This window comes from Sturnus vulgaris, unplaced genomic scaffold, assembly GCF_052056855.1.
Source record: "Sturnus vulgaris isolate bStuVul1 unplaced genomic scaffold, bStuVul1.hap1 Scaffold_180, whole genome shotgun sequence".
Lineage (NCBI taxonomy): Eukaryota > Metazoa > Chordata > Aves > Passeriformes > Sturnidae > Sturnus > Sturnus vulgaris.
The window spans coordinates 3,810,384-3,826,524 of NW_028276110.1; the positions used below are offsets into that span (position 1 = coordinate 3,810,384).

Genomic DNA, 16,141 nt, shown 5'->3' on the forward strand with positions numbered 1-16,141 from the left:
TTATATAACCCAAGCTTAGAGTGCCTGTGCTACCTGCAAGGTTACACAGCAGACACTGATGAAGATGATGAGACTTCATCAGAAACAAGACCCTCAAAAGGATGAGAGACCCCCTAACCATTAGTAAAGCATGCATCAAACAACAGTGACGTACATTTTTAGGAACAGAAACTAGGAGGAGTTTTCTATAAACTTCTGTAGCCTGCAGTATATAAGTGGGATTGTTAGCCTTGATGCTTTGGTATGAGAGGAAGGGCGAGTCCCTCCCTGTACCCCTGGTCGGTTTTGCTTATGCTTTATACGAACCTCAATTATACTAAATTACTTACTCTTTAATTTTACATATCCTGAAATATATGTATTCTATACTTTGATTGTATTAATCTCAAATACTTTGATTGTATAAATTTATAAAAATTACTATGAAAAATCTGCTGCTAAATTTAATCTTGTTGTTTGATAAATTGGATAAATAGAACAACATTCATAACCCACCCTTCCTTCCTTCCTTCCTTCCTTCCTTCCTTCCTTCCTTCCTTCCTTCCTTCCTTCCTTCCTTCCTTCCTTCCTTCCTTCCTTCCTTCCTTCCTTCCTTCCTTCTTTGATCCTCCATCACTGACCAGGATCCCCAAAATATGCTCCCAGCTGCAAGGCTGGCACAGCTCCAGGAGCCTTTGGACACCTCTCCCAGGGATGCACAGCCTCCCCTTGTTGGGCTGTCTGTGCAGGGCCGGGCCCTGGACTCCATGATCCCACCGGGTCCCTCCCAGCTCAGCCCCTCCCGCAATTCTCACCCTTTGGCTCAGCCTTGGTGTCCTTGAGAGGAGCTGGCAGAGCTGTTGGGGCCGGGCCAGGAGCAGGGCACCCCAACATTCCCCTCTCTGGGACACGGCAGCTGTGGCAGCCCCAGCGTTCCCCTGTCTGTGACACCACAGCCCTGGCAGCCCCAACCTTCCATCCCTGGAGACGCTCCATGGCAGCTTCCAGTCAACGCAAGGCACCGGCCACGGAGCACCCCCAGCCTGGCCTGATGGGGATTCCTCTGCACACAGCTCGGGCAAGGCCCCCCTGGACACCTTCACTGTGCCACACACAAGTGTCACACACAGCTACAGAGCTCTGCCCACAGCTGCCAGGAGGAGCTGATAAAAAAATAAAATTTAAAATTATAAACCACAATAATCAAACCCATCCAAAAAACCAAACAAATCCAACAAGAACAACAAAACCCAAAACCACTAGAGAAGGAGAACATCCCCCCCCCCCAATAGACCCGTTCCATCCTTCACTCAGTACACCTGCACACACACAGGGGCTGAGACTGCAAAAAAAAAGAATTCCTTGAGTACATTTGCAGGAAAAGCAGGTTTAGGACAGGCTCTCAGTTCCGACTGTTCTCAGCAGATTGAAAACGGCCCCTTTGGCACCTGCAGGGCCCTTGCCAATGGCAAGTGCCACACCCTCAGCCCATGGGGGAGAAAAGGGCTCTGAATTGCCCACCCTGGCATGGAAACCCTGTTCCCAGGCTGCTTCACACACAGGATTCTTCTGGATGAATCCAGAAAGCCGAGGGTCTGCTCTGGCTCCTCCATGTCCTAAAGCTGCCTGACAGAAGAAATGGAGGGTGGGCTCCAGCAGCACAATCCCTGCTGGCCCAGGGCACAGTGCCAGGAAGGTCTCTGCGTGCCCAGCCTTTGCTCCAGCCAAGAAAAGCTCCCGGCACAGGCTCACCTTTCCTGCTCAGCCACAACCCCCGAGTGCCCCAGCAGCAGGAAACTGACGGCTCTGGGCGGCACCGATGCTGGCAAACGCCAGACCTGGGCACTGCCAGCGTCAACAATCTGCTGGATCTGCAGTGCTGGCACCCACAAATCACCAGATCTGAGCAGTGCTGGTGCTGGAACCGGGGAATTGCCGAGTTTTGGCTTTCTGTGCATGCAAATTGCCAGACTTGGGATGTGCCAGGGTTAGGATGGATAACGATTGGACAGGAAAGTCTCACAGATATGTGTGTATGTGATAAATGTGATTCGTGCTAACTAAATTGTAACTATATTAGCAAAATTGTACTCATATCAATAGAAAATAATTGTTATAAAGCCAAAAAAAAAGGAAATGAGTGAGACAAAGCAGATGGAATCCTCCAGATGTTGGAAGGGAATAGTAGAAGGACATAGGTCTGATAAGTAGCATCTAGAAACAGAAAGTTTTGACCTTGGAATGGGCCAAAATGGGATGATTCCAGGCATGGGATTTAATTAGAGTCTTATTATGGAAAACATCTGCTCAGTCACACAGGGCACCTGTGCTACCTGCAGGTCACACCTCGGTCATTGATGACGATGATGAGCCTTCATCAGAAATAAGACCCTCAAAAGGATGAGAGACCCCCTAACCCATTAGTAGAGCATGTCCCATACACATAGTGACGTAGATTTTAGGAACAGAAACTAGGAGGAGTTTTCTAGAAACTTCTGTATGAATATGTATTAGCATATAGTATATAAGTGGGAATTTTGGCTTGATTGTTCAGTACGTGAGGAAGGGCGAGCCCCTCCCCGTAGCCCCGGTTGGTTTTGCTTATGCTTTATAGGAGCCTCAATTACACTAAATTACTAACTGCCAAATTTTGTATATATTCAGATATACGTATCCAATATATTTTGATTGTATTCATTTATATACAACTGTTGCTATTAAAAGAATTGCCTCAAAATTTAACCTTGTTCTCTGATAAATTGTATAAATAGAACGACATTCATGACAGAGAGAAGCATTTCCAGAGTGATCTTGATGCTGAATGTCTCCTTAGGAGCTCTGGGCACAGAGAAGAATGAGCCCCTTGCTGGCTGGCCCTGTCTGGACAACCTGCTCCTCACCCCCATCATAACTGTGTCATGATATCACCCACCTTTGACTGACAACCCAAAATAGAAAATAAAATTAAATTTCTCTTTAAATTAAAAATGTTCTTAAATATTAAAATATAATTATATTTTTCTTATTTATAGTAATACTATTCTATATTTTTATAAACACATTTTTATATTTATAATAAAACTCTGTACATTATTAGTAACCAAAAAAATTACTGGCCAATGGTTCTAAGTAACACAATTCCCTTCATTAATTAAATAAACTCTCCTGGTTATTTATTTCTCCCTCTTTATGATAATTTATAATATTTGATAATTTGTAATATTTGTAGTCATTTGGTCACCTTTATTATCATCTTTTTCTCCGACAGGGTCCGGGGGGCACTTCGCATCCAGGGAGACATTTCTGGGGCACATTCACGGCAATTTTGGGTCTGGGGAAAGAATTTAGAAGGAAGTTGAGGACGGGAGGACACTTGGGAGCGTCGAGTGGGCCCTAACAGAGAACTTAGAGATGCTGAGGGAAAGTCTGGGCTTCGGATGTTACCTGGCTGTTTCAGGGAGGCCCTTGGCGGTCAGGGAGGGGAATCTGGGGCCATTCGGGGTCCGGGCGGGCACTCGGGGGCTCTAACGGGGCTCTGCGGGGCGCGGGGGGTGATGGGAGTTGTAGGCGCGGGTATAATGAGGTTTAATGGAGCCGTGGAGCATCACGGGAGTTGTAAGCGCAGCTGCAGTGTCACTCATTGGGACGCGGGGCATGATGGGAGATGAATTCATGGTTAGAATGGCGTTTTACCGGGACAGCGGAGCATCATGGGAGCTGTAGTCCGGGAAGTGGTTCCTATGGAGAGTTTGGGGGTGTGGGAAGGCACTTGGATAACACGTTTGCCTCTGAGTGGCGGCTTCAGATCCTAAGAGGGAAACATATACGGGAAGGGAGAACTTCGGGGGAGCCTGGGGAGCTCTAACTGGGCTCCTTACGGCGCAGGGCAGGACAGGAGTTTTCACCGGGGGGCTGAGTTATGAGGTGCTGTGAGCTCGTGGGAGATGGCAGGAGATGAATTCCCAGAAATAGCTGTAAAGGGGCATCTATGGGGTTGGGAGCATTCAGGGGATCTGGGGACATTTTTGGGGAGTCTTGAATGGGCCCTGAGAGTGCTGTCAGGAAAATTAATCCACACACACCAGAGGTTTATGTCCAAACAGGAGACAGAGGAGTCCCTTTTGCTTCATTCGAATAAAGGGAGAGGCCATGGGTCATTCCCCTGGGATCTCTCTAATTTTTGGAGGGCACAGCCTCCTTTTTATCCTATTTTCCCGGCCGCATTTCCCTCTCTCTTTCCCCATTGGCTGAGGTACTTGAGAGGCACAGACTTCCCGGAACGCCTGATACCTGAAATTCCCCTCTAATGTATAACCCTCCCTTTTAATTTTTAATTCTTATAGAATTCATAGTTTTTCCCCCGTTCCTTCTTTCATCTTTCGATATCCAGTTTCATTTATCAGCAGCCCTATAGTTTGTTTGTAAAGGCAAATATCTTTTTCCATTAATCAATCATGGAATCCATCCCATTGTTTCTTTTATCTCTCAGTGCTCGCCTTATCTACAAGCAGATCCACAGCTCATTTGTAAAGAGAAATTCAACATTCCTCTCACTCTAATACGAATTAGCTTCGTTTTTTATTTCTTTGTTTGTTTCTTTCGTTCCGCGGGGCGCGCGGCCGCTCCTCCGTTGGGCTCGCGGAGGAAGAACGGCCGCGCGCTCCGGCGGCTCCGCAGCAGCGGCAGCAGCAGCAGCAGCAGCGCTTCTCTCGATCGGTTTTCCGCTCGAATTCCGACTCGCTCTCCGTCCCCTTCTCCCTTTCACACTCCCTCTACTCCCGTTCCATCCCGTCCGCGTTCCACCTCTCCCAGCCCGGCTCATGCCGCGCTGCGCAAGGCGCCCGTGGGCGAGCCGGGCCCCTGCCCGCCTCTGTCCGCACTGGCTGCGGCGCCTTTTGAAGAGCCTCTGCAGGAGCTCCTCACTCTGCTGGTGGTGGTGCTGGAGCATCATCGCCTTTTGGCTCCGCCTGCCGCGGGCCCTGGCCCGGCCCCGGCCCCGAACGAGGCCCCTCCCGCGGTTCCGCCCGGAGCCGCCCCGCAGCCGCCCGGCTCCCGCCCCGTCGCCGGCAGCTTCCCCGGTGCGAGCCCCGCCGCCCGTCAGCTCGGCCGCCGGCCCCGAGCCGCCGGAGCCCGGGGCGGCTGGGCAAGCAGCAGCGCCTGGGGCGAGTGGGTGCCCCGGGCAGAATGCCGAGAGCGCGGTGCCGTCCGCACGGGCGGAGAAGCCTCCCCTGGAGCAGCTCTACCGGGAGGGCCCGCTGCTGGGGAGGGGCGGCTGCGGCAGCGTTTACGCCGGGACCCGGCTCGCCGACGGCGCTCCGGTAAGAGACGGGGCCGGCTCGGAGCGGGGAGGGGGGGATCGGCGGGCGACGAGCTCAGCCCGCCGCTTATCTTGGCTTGCAGGTGGCCATCAAGCGAGTGGGCCGGGATCGCATCTGGGAGTGGGCTGAGCTGGTGAGTGAGCGGGGCCAGCGGGAGCAGCCGGCGGGGCGTGCCGGGCGGGGCTGAGGCCAGGCCCGGCAGGGTGGGAGCCGGGACGCTGCGAGGGGAGCGAGCGTGGAGTGAGCGGGGGCCGCGCAGCGTCCCGGGCCGGGCAATGTGAGCTGCGGTGGCGCCGGGCAGGGGGTGCCGAAGGCGCGGCGCAGCATCGGCCCGGCTGACGGCATCGCGGTCCCTCCGCAGCACGACGGCGCCCTGGTGCCACTGGAGCTGGTGCTGCTGTGGATGGTGTCGTGCCCTGGCTTCTGCGGCGTCGTGCGGCTCCTGGACTGGTTTGAGCTGCCCGACGGCTTCGCGCTGGTCATGGAGCGTCCGGAGCGCTGTCGGGACCTGTGGCACTTGCTGGACGCGGGGGGGTTCCTGCCAGAGCCCGTGGCGCGGGGGCTGTTCCGCCAGGTGCTGCAGGCCGTGCGGCACTGCACCAGCCGCGGCGTCCTGCACCGCGACATCAAGGCCGAGAACATCCTCGTTGACCTGGCCACGGGCGAGGCGAAGCTCATTGACTTTGGCTGCGGAACCTTCCTCCAGGACACGTTCTACACCCACATGGCAGGTGAGCCCAAAGCCAGGGCCCAGCTGGGCAGCGGAGGTTCTCCCCTTTGCTGGCACAGGGGAAGAAGGAGGGAGGGAGGTAGGGGGAATCCTTCTTCAGCCGGCTGCAGCCAAGTTGTTTTTTGGCTGGGGCAGGGTCTGGCTGTGTTTGAGCTGTCTGGGAGTGAGGGAGCAGCATTGGCCTGATGAGCTGTGCCCGTGTCCCATAGGAACGCCGCAGTACAACCCGCCAGAGTGGATCCTCTTCGGCTGCTACCATGGCCAGCCAGCCACCATCTGGTCCCTGGGCATCCTGCTCTATGACCTGGTCTGCGGGCACCTTCCTTTCAAAACCCCTGAGGACATCGTCCGGGGCCAGTACTTCTTGCCACCCCGGGTGTCTCAAGGTGGGGATATGTTTTCAAGGCACGGGAGCAAGAAGGGGCTTGGGAGATGGCAGCTGGCACATAAGCGTCCTGCTCCTGCAGCTAGGGAGGAGGTTGATCTCCTGGGCTTAGCTGGAGGAGATGGCATGTGTGCTGCTCTGCTCCAAAAGGGAGGATGGATGGGAAACTTTGGGTGCAGCTCCGAGCACTCCTAGTGTGGGGTGGGCACTGTGGAATCTGGGAGAGCCTGGACAGGAGCTGACCAGGGGTTTTTGGTTTCTCTCTGCAGAGTGCCAGCACCTGATCAGGTGGTGTTTATCCATGGACCCTGCAGACAGGCCATGCCTAGAAGACCTTTTTGAGCATTCCTGGCTGCAGAACCCCCAGCTGGCCCAGGAGACAGCAGAGATCCATCCCTCTGCACAGTAGGATCCAGGAGCCCAGCAAGTTCCAGCTGCTCGTGTCTCATGGCGCTCAAAGCAAACCCCAGAGCGTTTCCCTGTGGCCGTGGCACGGAGCAGAGAGCGCGGCCGAGGAGACGCTTCCGTGGGTCCCCGGCGAGTTGTGGAGGGAGCGGCTCAGGGCTCCTCGTCCTATTGGAGAAGTGGTGGCACAGTGCAGTGAAGTTGCCACAGACTGGACAAGGGGAAACATCCCCCTGCAGCTCAATGGCATCGTGATGTCCCCACAAGCCGAGGCACAGCTGGCGTGTTCTTCTGGAGCACGACGCGGAGCCGGAGAACACCATCCTCGAGCTGGCCGCTGGTGGGGCAAAGCCCACGGGCTTTGGTTGTGGCCCCTTCCTGGAGGAGAGGACAGGCTCTGTGCCCCGACGAAATCAAGATGAGTCCCCAGCTGGTGCAGGGGCGGGGGGATGCTCGTGCTCCCAGGCATGCCAGGGCTCGGCCTGGCCACACGCCGGAGGTTCCCCGCTCGGCGGCAATGGGGAATATTCATCTTTGCGCCGCCCGCCCAGCTGCTTTTTGGCGGGACAGGGGACGGATGTTGTGGAAGGGGAGCCGGCTCCTGGCCTCGCCTACAGCTCTGCCAGCCAGCCTGGTGCGGGCTGGGGTGGGGGCAGCCTGCCTGACAAAAGCATCCATCCATGAGGATGGGGGACAGCAGAGGGGAGTGAGTTCCAAAGCCATGCCCCAGCTGGTCTGCTTTTCAGGCCCTTGAGGAAGGGGTGGACTTAGAGGCAGGAAAGGTGGGGTTTTTCCCCACCTGGGGAGAGGTTTAATTCTTGCATGGAGTGGTCAGACCCTCCCCAGTCCCATGAAACATTGATAACCTTTGGTGGTTTTTCTTCTTTCTAGGTCTCATTGTGAATTGACTTTCATGCAATTGTTCTTTGTTTTTTCCAGGAAGATTGCACCTTGTGCCCAGACCGGGTGGGGAAGCGCCGGCACTGGACGCACTCCACGGAGGTGCCAGCGCTACCCGGGGCAGCCACGGTGTGCAGGGACATCCCCTTCAAGAAGGACGAGGACCTTGTGTGGGATCAGCTCCTCTCCTGGCAGCAGCTCTGCAGAGGTGGGTACCCAGCTCCACAGCACAGGTGGCACAGGGGCAGATGGGAGTGGGCACACGAGAATCTCGCTCTTGCAGCTGCTGAGGAGGTTGCTGTGCCGTGCTTAAGCAGAAGAGGTGGAGCGTGGCCTGCCCTGCTGCTCTCCTCTAAAAATGAGAGAATGGGTTGGGAGGTTTGGGCTCTGGGCACAGCCAGCAGCCTGGCCCACGCACAGGCCCTGGTGGGACAGGGGGGACAGGAGCCTTCTGTGAGTGACCGTGGCTTTCTGGCTTCTCTCCCCAGGCTCCCAGCACCTCATGCCATGGAAACGGCACCACTGGGCCTGCCCATCTGGGAGGGCTGGAGGGCAGCAGGTGTTCATTTGCTGCCAAAAATAAATCTTTTTCTTGTTATCATCATCGGTGTGTTTCTTTCAACCTTTTCGAAGCTTTTGGCCTCCCTTCTTCCACGGAAATCTTTTTCAGTCCTTCCTCTTGGTGGGATTTGGGATGGGGGGTTAAGCAACGTGAAAAATTCAACAGCAGCTCCTGTTGCCAACTGCAGCAGCCCCTTCAAGAACCCTGAGCTTCCAGCAAGGTCTGAGTGTGCCTTGCAAAAGGGAGTGGTTTGCAGGGCTGGAGCTGTCACCCCTCTGCAAAAGCTGGGAGGAAAGCAGAAGTGGCAAAATGCCATTTTGGCTCCAACACTGCCCAAATTCTTCATCCTTCCCCCTTCCATGCAATTGATCAAAGTACCCAGGGAAAACAGCTCAATGTCCTCCAAGAGCCCATTTTGACATGGAAGTTGACGAGTTCAATGTTGGTCATATGCCTTTTTCTGGGCACCAGATGTTACCCCTCCATCACCATGCAGGCATCCTGCCTTGCTCCTGCTCCCAGAAACAGCAGCCCTACCCCTCCCTATGGCCTGGTGCCCTGCCCTCTTTGCCAGCCCTCCCCACACCCTTTCACTGTTCCCTGAACTGCCCAGGAAGGAAAAGCCACTTGGCATGGCAGACTGTGTGGCCTGCCTGAGGATCCCAAAGCCACACGAATTTCACAAATAAGTCCTGGGATTAGCACATCCAGGTCACATCCTCACTTGAGGATATCCTGCTCTCCCTTCACTCCCCTGTTCCCCACAAACAAGAAGAAGGCTTGTGCTGGAAGAAAACTGTTTATTTTTTTAAATAGAACTTGTTTTTCAAACCCCTGGGTTTTCATTCTTTTTTGGCAAAGATAGAGTATTATCTGAACAATCTCTGCGTATATATAAAATATCTGTGTGTGCATATATTTATAAACTTGACCAATTCTGCAACCTTGTGTCATTTACAGCAGCCCTTCCTGCTTCCTAACAGAGGAGAAAACTTTAACAAAGGGTAAAAATGCAGCCCCTCTCAACCAGAGGAACTGAACCACATCCATCTGTGGCTGGAGAGCATCCCACCAGCTCCAGCTGGGAGGCTTGAACTTGAGGGTAAATGCATCTTCTTAGAGCATTTCTAGACACTGGCCATTGCTAGACAGGGCTGTGCTGGGACACATGCCACCCTCCCCTGTGCCCATCCCTTGGGGAGGGCACACCAAGCAGAAGGAGCAGCCCTTGAGCAGGTGGCAAGTGGTCCTCACTGTGCAGGTGGGCTGTGACTTTCTAACTCAAATACCTACAGGCAGAACTGGAGAACAAGAGAAAAAGGCAAGGAGATGCCTTTCTGAGAGAGGTGGCCACAGTAACACAGACCAGCTGCCCAGAGCATGTTCTGCATATTCAGGAGTCACTGAGCAAGAAAACTCTCAGAGGAAATGTTTTCTTCCATCTGAGAGCTCCTCCCTGCCTTCGAGGTAAAACATGAACACAAACTGGTTGAGACAAAGTAGAGGCAGAGGTCCAAGCTGGCAGGCTGGGTGACACAACACGTCCAGTGTTAGCTACAGTAGCTGTCATTATCATTAAAGTAAGAATCACAATCTGAATCATTATCAATCATAAAGTTGTCTTCATCAAGGTCATCATCGTAGTCTTCCTGCCACTGTGGATCACACTCCTCATCTTCAGCCTCCTTGCCACCTTCATCTGTGTTGGGGCAGTCACACAGGATGTTAAGGTTTTGCCTGTTGAGAAGGAGAGCACAAGAGCAGAGCCTCTGCTGTGAGCACCAGCCACCACCCAGCCCCACAACACCCCACTGTCATGGTCTCAGCATCTCCATCCAAAGAAACTCAAGAGAGTCCAGGGAGAGCAACTTCCATAACTGAGTCTGCCAGTGTTGGAGCTTTCTGGATCAGAGCTGCATACAAGCAGAGGTTTTGCTGCTTTCCCTACACCACTATGTCACTTCAATTGCCACCTCAAGCCACAAAACAGGATGCAAATAATCAGTGTCTGTCATTCAGTCTTTTGTGTGTCAGTGAGCACAGGAGAAAACTCTGCTCACCTGCTTTTTGTCTGCACTCACTCACCTTGCCCTGTTACCTCACTAAGAAAACTCACCCTGTACATGCAAGGGCTGAAGCAGGCACATTTGGGATTTTCAGCTTTCTCTGAACAGCATCTCCTCAAGTCTGGAGCCCAACATGGAAATCCTGTTAGCAGGAAAGAAGAGCCAAAAGAGACAGAGAAACAAGATGTAATTTGGGGTGCAAACCCCTCCCCTGCACACACACTATCCTGACTCTATCCCCCCAGCTGATCAAGTCCTTTAGTTTGCCCACAATCAAATGAGACCAGAGCAAGACAAGCCACGAGCAGCCACGTGGCCTTCACCTGTGTGGAGTGCCAGAGAATTGCCAAGAGAGGCTCCTTGATCTGCTGCCCCAACTCCAAACCCACGTGGAAGTGCTCTGCTTTCAGGAGCTGAAGAGAGGTGCCTGAGTCCTGGTACTGCAGCAGGCTTTCCTCTGCAATTCAAGGCCAACAAAGTCCTGCTGCATCTACACTCTTGAGCAGACACCAAGTCCTTCTTGGCCCTGATTGTGAAGCCAGCCATAGCTGCTTAGATCTCCTGTGCACATGCATCCCTCTTTCAGAACACAACGTGTTGCTCTTGTACTGCATCAATCTCCACTGGCAGCCAAACTGCTCCAATGGACTTCCTCAGAAACGACATCAAGAAGGCAAAAATGGACTGGCAGAAGTGAGGCCAGCTGGCTGTTGGTATATATGCTATTGCCCCACGACAGAGCTGCTGCTCTTTGACTACAGCTGGAAATGCTAGTCATGACTTCAAAGAGGCTGCAGGACTTAGCCAGAAGGATGTGCAGAGCATTAGTGAGCAGCTCCAGGCTCTCAGTCTGCTGTTCCACAATATCTATTTTAAGCAGTTAAATGGTTATATGTGAAACCAGAAGGTACTAAATTCACCCAACCGCTCCTGAACATGAGCACTGCAGCTTTTGGTACGTGGAACTCATCACAACCTAAGAAAGCCAAATTCATTAAGCTAAGTAAAAACCCCATCCAAATTAAATTTCTGCTGTCAATGTCATCTTGCATGCCAAAGGGCCCTTGCAGGTAAGATAACAGAGAACAAGCTGCATGTTTGTGGCCTCAAATTTTTCTTCAAATTAATAAAAAAGAAACGGGGAATTGTCACAGTGCAAGCTGTCTTGTACAGGGCAGTTAATTTGGCCACATATGGGAGAAACAGCCTGACCTGATAGACAGGCCTCCAAGGAACAGAGATAAGACAGAACTGGAGATAGACAAGGATTTGATCCAATGAGTCCCAGCTGTGATAGATGTGATTCGTGCTAATTAGATTGTAAGTATATTAACAAAATTGTATTTAGATCAATAGAAGACAATTGTCACAGAGTGAGCGGGGAGATGGGTGAGAGAGGGCAAAGGACATCTTCCAGATGTTGGGAATTGAAGAAGGAGGTTGGAAGAAAGTCAAACAAGAATAGTAGAAGAACGTAGGTCTGACAAGCAGCATCTAGAAATAGAAAGTTTTGACCTTGAAATGGGCCAAAATGGGATGATTCCAAGCATGGGACTCAATTCAAGTCTTGTTATGGAAAACATCTGCTCAGTCACACAGTGCACCTGCACTACCTGCAGGTCACACCTCGGTCACTGAGGAAGCTGATGAGCCTTCATCAGAAATAAGACCCTCAAAAGGATGAGACCCCCTAACCCATTAGTAGAGCATGCGTCGTACACATAGTGACGTAGATTTTAGGAATAGAAACTAGGAGGAGTTTTCTAGAAACTTCTGTAGCCTACAGTATATAAGTGGGATTGTTAGCCTGGATGCTTTGGTACGTGAGGAATGGCGAGCCCTCCCCAGTCAGTTTTGTATATGTTTTATACCAACCTCAATTATACTAAATTACTTACTGCCAAATTTTGTATATTCTTAAATATATGCACTTTGATTGTTTCATCTCCAAAGCTTTAATTGTCATCTCCAATACTTTGTATTCATTTTGTTACTATTAAAAATTTACTATTAAATTTAATCTTGTTGCTTGATAAATTGGAAAAAATAGAACATCATTCATAACACCAGGAAAAAAACATTAAGATATATTGCAAAAATTCAGCAAAGCAAGACCTGGCTATTGTACAAACCCAACAAAGCAGAAACCTCTGGCTCCAGAAACCAGCCAGGACCAGACGGGTGGTTTTGAGTGGGACAAGCTGACCTGAGGGAGAGCCAAATCTCCACTGCACCTGCCCAGAAGCAGAGCTCAAACAGCGATTACTGAGGAAGACATACAGCCTTCATCCCAAAAACCACCAAACAGAACCACCAGGAGGGGTGGCAGCTGATTATAATACAAAGGGAGAGAAGGTGGAGATGGGCAGGCAGGGAGGTGTGGGCTTGTGGGATCAATGTGTATTTATACCTGAAACCTGTCTTGACCAGGTACACGTGGTTTGGAGGAAATATCCCCCCAGGTGTCCCAGCTGCCAATGAAACACTCTCTACAATTTCAGTGTCAAGTGCTGATTCTCGAAATCAGTTGTTGAGCCAGCCAGAAGGTCTTCGTCTGTCTGCTGGAGCACAGGGGACGTTGACATCCCAGTGCACCCCGGACTTTTTCTGGAGCTGACCTCTGCTCCCCGGTCACTCCCTGCGGGGACGAGCAACCAACCTCCTATATGGCCTAGAGGAACGTTTGACCAAAATGTTTTGGGGGAGGCCCAAGGTAAGGTGAGCCTGTAAGACACTAGGGATGCCTGCACATGGCTAACAGTGTGTCAGAGACATCCGACACACAGAGCTGACAGGTTTGGGGAAGGTATTTGGAAGCTGGCAAAGGGGTTTCTGTTGACCACTTAGGGTGGCCACTAGCAAGTTTGGGGGTAACTTGAACAGGACCTACAGCGTTATCAATATTACTAAAAGCATAACTCACTGCTATAACCCTAACTGCCATAAATTGTGCTTGTTGTTTGTTGTAGGGTGGTGGAAGGAAGTATTTTATATGGTGGTTGGTGTTTCGTGTTTGCATCACTCTCATTTTGGAGGTGGAGATTTTGGATTTTGGGGAATGTGTTCTCTGTTTTCTGTAGTGGACCTGTGCGCTATCTGGTGTAACACTGCCCTCTTGTGTTATTAACTGTCATTGCAACAAGTTAAGATTTCTGTTCTTTTCTGAGGCGTGAGATTCTATTGTTTCTGATGTAATGCGGCCCTCTTGTGTCTGCAACTGTCAATGACAGGTCAGTGATTTTTTTTTTGAAACTGTCAAGAGTTAAAAAGGTGGTGGAAGCTGGGAGTGAGTGCGGAGGGTTCGACCAAGCAAGGAGGAAGCCCTTTCTAGGTGGCTCCAGATTGAGCCCCCGGATTTCTTGAGGGATCAAGGGAAACTTGTACGGTTGGTACGGGAGGACGGGGCAGTAGAGCAGGTACACTTGGGAGGAATATTCTCAGATTCCATAGATAGTTATCTGAGTTTTGATTGGGAGCAAAATCTAATGGAAAGGGAACCTAGAAGGGTTAGACCAATTCCTTGCTTTGCGTGTGGACCAGCAATTTGGACACCAAGGTGGCATCCAGCCTCGGACCTCCTACAGTGTCATTGGTGCAAAAGGAAGTGGCACTGCAGATCTAGGAGGTGGACGCCTACATGCCCCAGGTGTACCCCGGACCCATGGCATCATATTCAGGAATTAATACAGGTTGAGTGTGAGATTGTGAATTTGATCTGTGCAAAGAGTCTTTCAGTTCCCAAGGATTGGCACGTTTTCCATGACCACTGGGAGGAAGTGAAAGAATATTGCCAGAAGAGATTTCGGAGAGGAGATAAGAGAAATAAGGAGATAAATCATGGGGACCCAGCAAAATAAAGAGGTGCCCAGGAGGAGCCCTTTAGGATGTATACTAACCCACTGGAAGGAAGTTGTGGGGACAGGAGAAACGGAGAGCAAAAGGGTTTTCATCAAATACTCTAATCAATGGTGGCCTCTCTAGAAATCAGAAGATGGGGCAAAGTGGCCATTAAATGGAACATGGGACTGTAACACCATGTTGAAGTTAATGTTGTTTTTAAGGTGGGAAGGAAAATGGGATGAGGCACCATATGCAGATGTTTTTCACCTCACAGAACCACCCAGAATGGCAAAGGGATTGTGATATTAACCCTCCACAAGACCCACTGATCCTTGCAATGGAAAAAGAAAACACAAGGGTCTCACATATATTAAAATGATGCTGCTCAGCCTGTAGTCTTGGTCAGAAGTGCACTAAAAATGACAAGGTATATAAGGAAGAAGACTCTGATCTGGATGATCTCCCCTCCTCCATCACTAGAGTTGGGTGGGAGCCCAGGAAGGGCACCAGATCAAACTCCAACACCCCTGGGAAGTCCAGCATCCTCCCATACAAGGGCAAAGCTAGGGAACAACCAGCACCTTTGCAGGCACCTCTTAGAGAAGAAGTGGGACCAGATGGAACAATGATGCTACTAAAGGTTCCCTTCATTACCAATGATTTGGAAATATGGAAAAGGAATGTAAAGGATTACAGAAAGGACCCTCTAAGTATAGCTGAACACTTTTGGTTAATAGTGAAATCACATAACCCGGATTGGAATGCTATACAGTTACTGTTCCATGCAATGACAGAACCAGAGAAACAGCTGATCCCAAAGGTACCCTGGGATTTGGCCCAGGAGCACTGTAAGACATGGGAGAGGATGTAAAGGAATTCTTTCCCCCCCAGGATTCAAAGTGGGATGTGAATAGAATGGCAGGAAGACAGAAGGTACAAGAATATCAGGAGTGGATTGCAAAGGGAATAGAGAAAGCCATCCCCAAATCTATGAACTGCTCAGCTTTATATGCTATTAAACAAGGTCCCTTTGAGTCACCACCTGAGTTCTTAGACAGGCTGAGACACAATGCGTCGTAGCACACCTTTGGACCCAGATCAGATATCGGGATACAGCAGTTAGTGTCATTATTTTTAGGTCAATCCACCGGTGATAGAAGATGTAAACTTCAGAAATTCAGACCCACTGAAGGAAGAAACTTAGAAATATTATTGGATGAAGCCTGGAGGGTGTTTAGCAACTGAGAAGAAGGGAATAAGGGGAAAAAAGGAAGGGTGATGGCAGTAGTTAAAAAGGAAGATGAATATTTTAAAAAGGGGCTTTCCCCTCTGCGCCTAGGAAGAAAAGAATGTGCTCTATGTGAGCAATTAGGCCACTGAAAAAATGAATGCCCAGAACGCTGAGGAAAGGGAAACAAAGGGGCACGGGTAGTGGCAAATGTAAATGAAGACTGACAGAACCAAGGAGATCTTCTCTACTTAATCCTTTGGTTATAATCAAACCAAGGGAAGGAAAAGATCAAAAGCAAATAAAATTTTTAATTGATACAGGGGCAATGTGTTCGATTTTAAACACAGCTTTAACTCAGGTGGGAGAAGATTATATTATGGTTAAGGGAGCCACTGGCCAAGCTGAAAAGGCTTATTTTTGTGGACCAATAAATATAAATTGGGAAAATTAGTAGGCTTGCATAAATTCTTACACATGCCTAATTCACCACATGCACTCCTTGGAAGAGATTTGCTTGAACAATTGAATGCAACAATCAGATTTGAAAAAGGGGAGATTAATCTGGATGTGGATACTCAAGAATATATTCAAATAATGAGGTTCCCATAGAAGGAAAAATCGGTGAAGATATCATCAGCCAGGTGTACCCTGGTGTGTGGGCCACTGAGAAGCCAGGAAGAGCTAAGAATGCATCACCAGTAGAGGTAAAGCTTAAAGAGGGACAA

General features: G+C 50.5%; 1 protein-coding gene and 1 long non-coding RNA gene across 2 annotated transcripts in view; one reads left to right on the forward strand and one right to left on the reverse strand.

The window, feature by feature from the left end:
* Nucleotides 1–3,523, reverse strand: part of LOC148218569 (uncharacterized) — a 386,417-nt gene extending 382,894 nt beyond the window's left edge. Inside the window, exons 1-2 of the long non-coding RNA XR_015800327.1 lie at nucleotides 3,424–3,523; nucleotides 3,221–3,310 (exon numbers count right to left, since the gene is read on the reverse strand). This is a non-coding gene — a long non-coding RNA (uncharacterized LOC148218569). The remainder of the gene's footprint in view (nucleotides 1–3,220; nucleotides 3,311–3,423) is intronic.
* A 166-nt stretch (nucleotides 3,524–3,689) lies between these two features.
* LOC148218573 (serine/threonine-protein kinase pim-1-like) lies at nucleotides 3,690–6,857 on the forward strand. Its single transcript, XM_088157829.1, has 6 exons — nucleotides 3,690–3,734; nucleotides 5,163–5,297; nucleotides 5,380–5,430; nucleotides 5,659–6,028; nucleotides 6,237–6,413; nucleotides 6,682–6,857. Exons 1-6 carry the CDS (start codon nucleotides 3,690–3,692, stop codon nucleotides 6,819–6,821), a joined length of 918 nt encoding a protein of 305 aa, XP_088013955.1. The 3' UTR covers nucleotides 6,822–6,857.
* The last annotated feature ends 9,284 nt before the right edge of the window (nucleotides 6,858–16,141 follow it).

Bases quoted from the DNA above. Each gene is read 5' to 3' on its own strand.
- LOC148218573 (XM_088157829.1), top strand. From the start codon at position 3,690: ATGGGAGCTGTAGTCCGGGAAGTGGTTCCTATGGAGAGTTTGGGG. The intron at 6,029-6,236 runs GTGAGCCCAAAG...CGTGTCCCATAG, and splicing joins GTTCTACACCCACATGGCAG to GAACGCCGCAGTACAACCCG. The intron at 6,414-6,681 runs GTGGGGATATGT...TTCTCTCTGCAG, and splicing joins GCCACCCCGGGTGTCTCAAG to AGTGCCAGCACCTGATCAGG.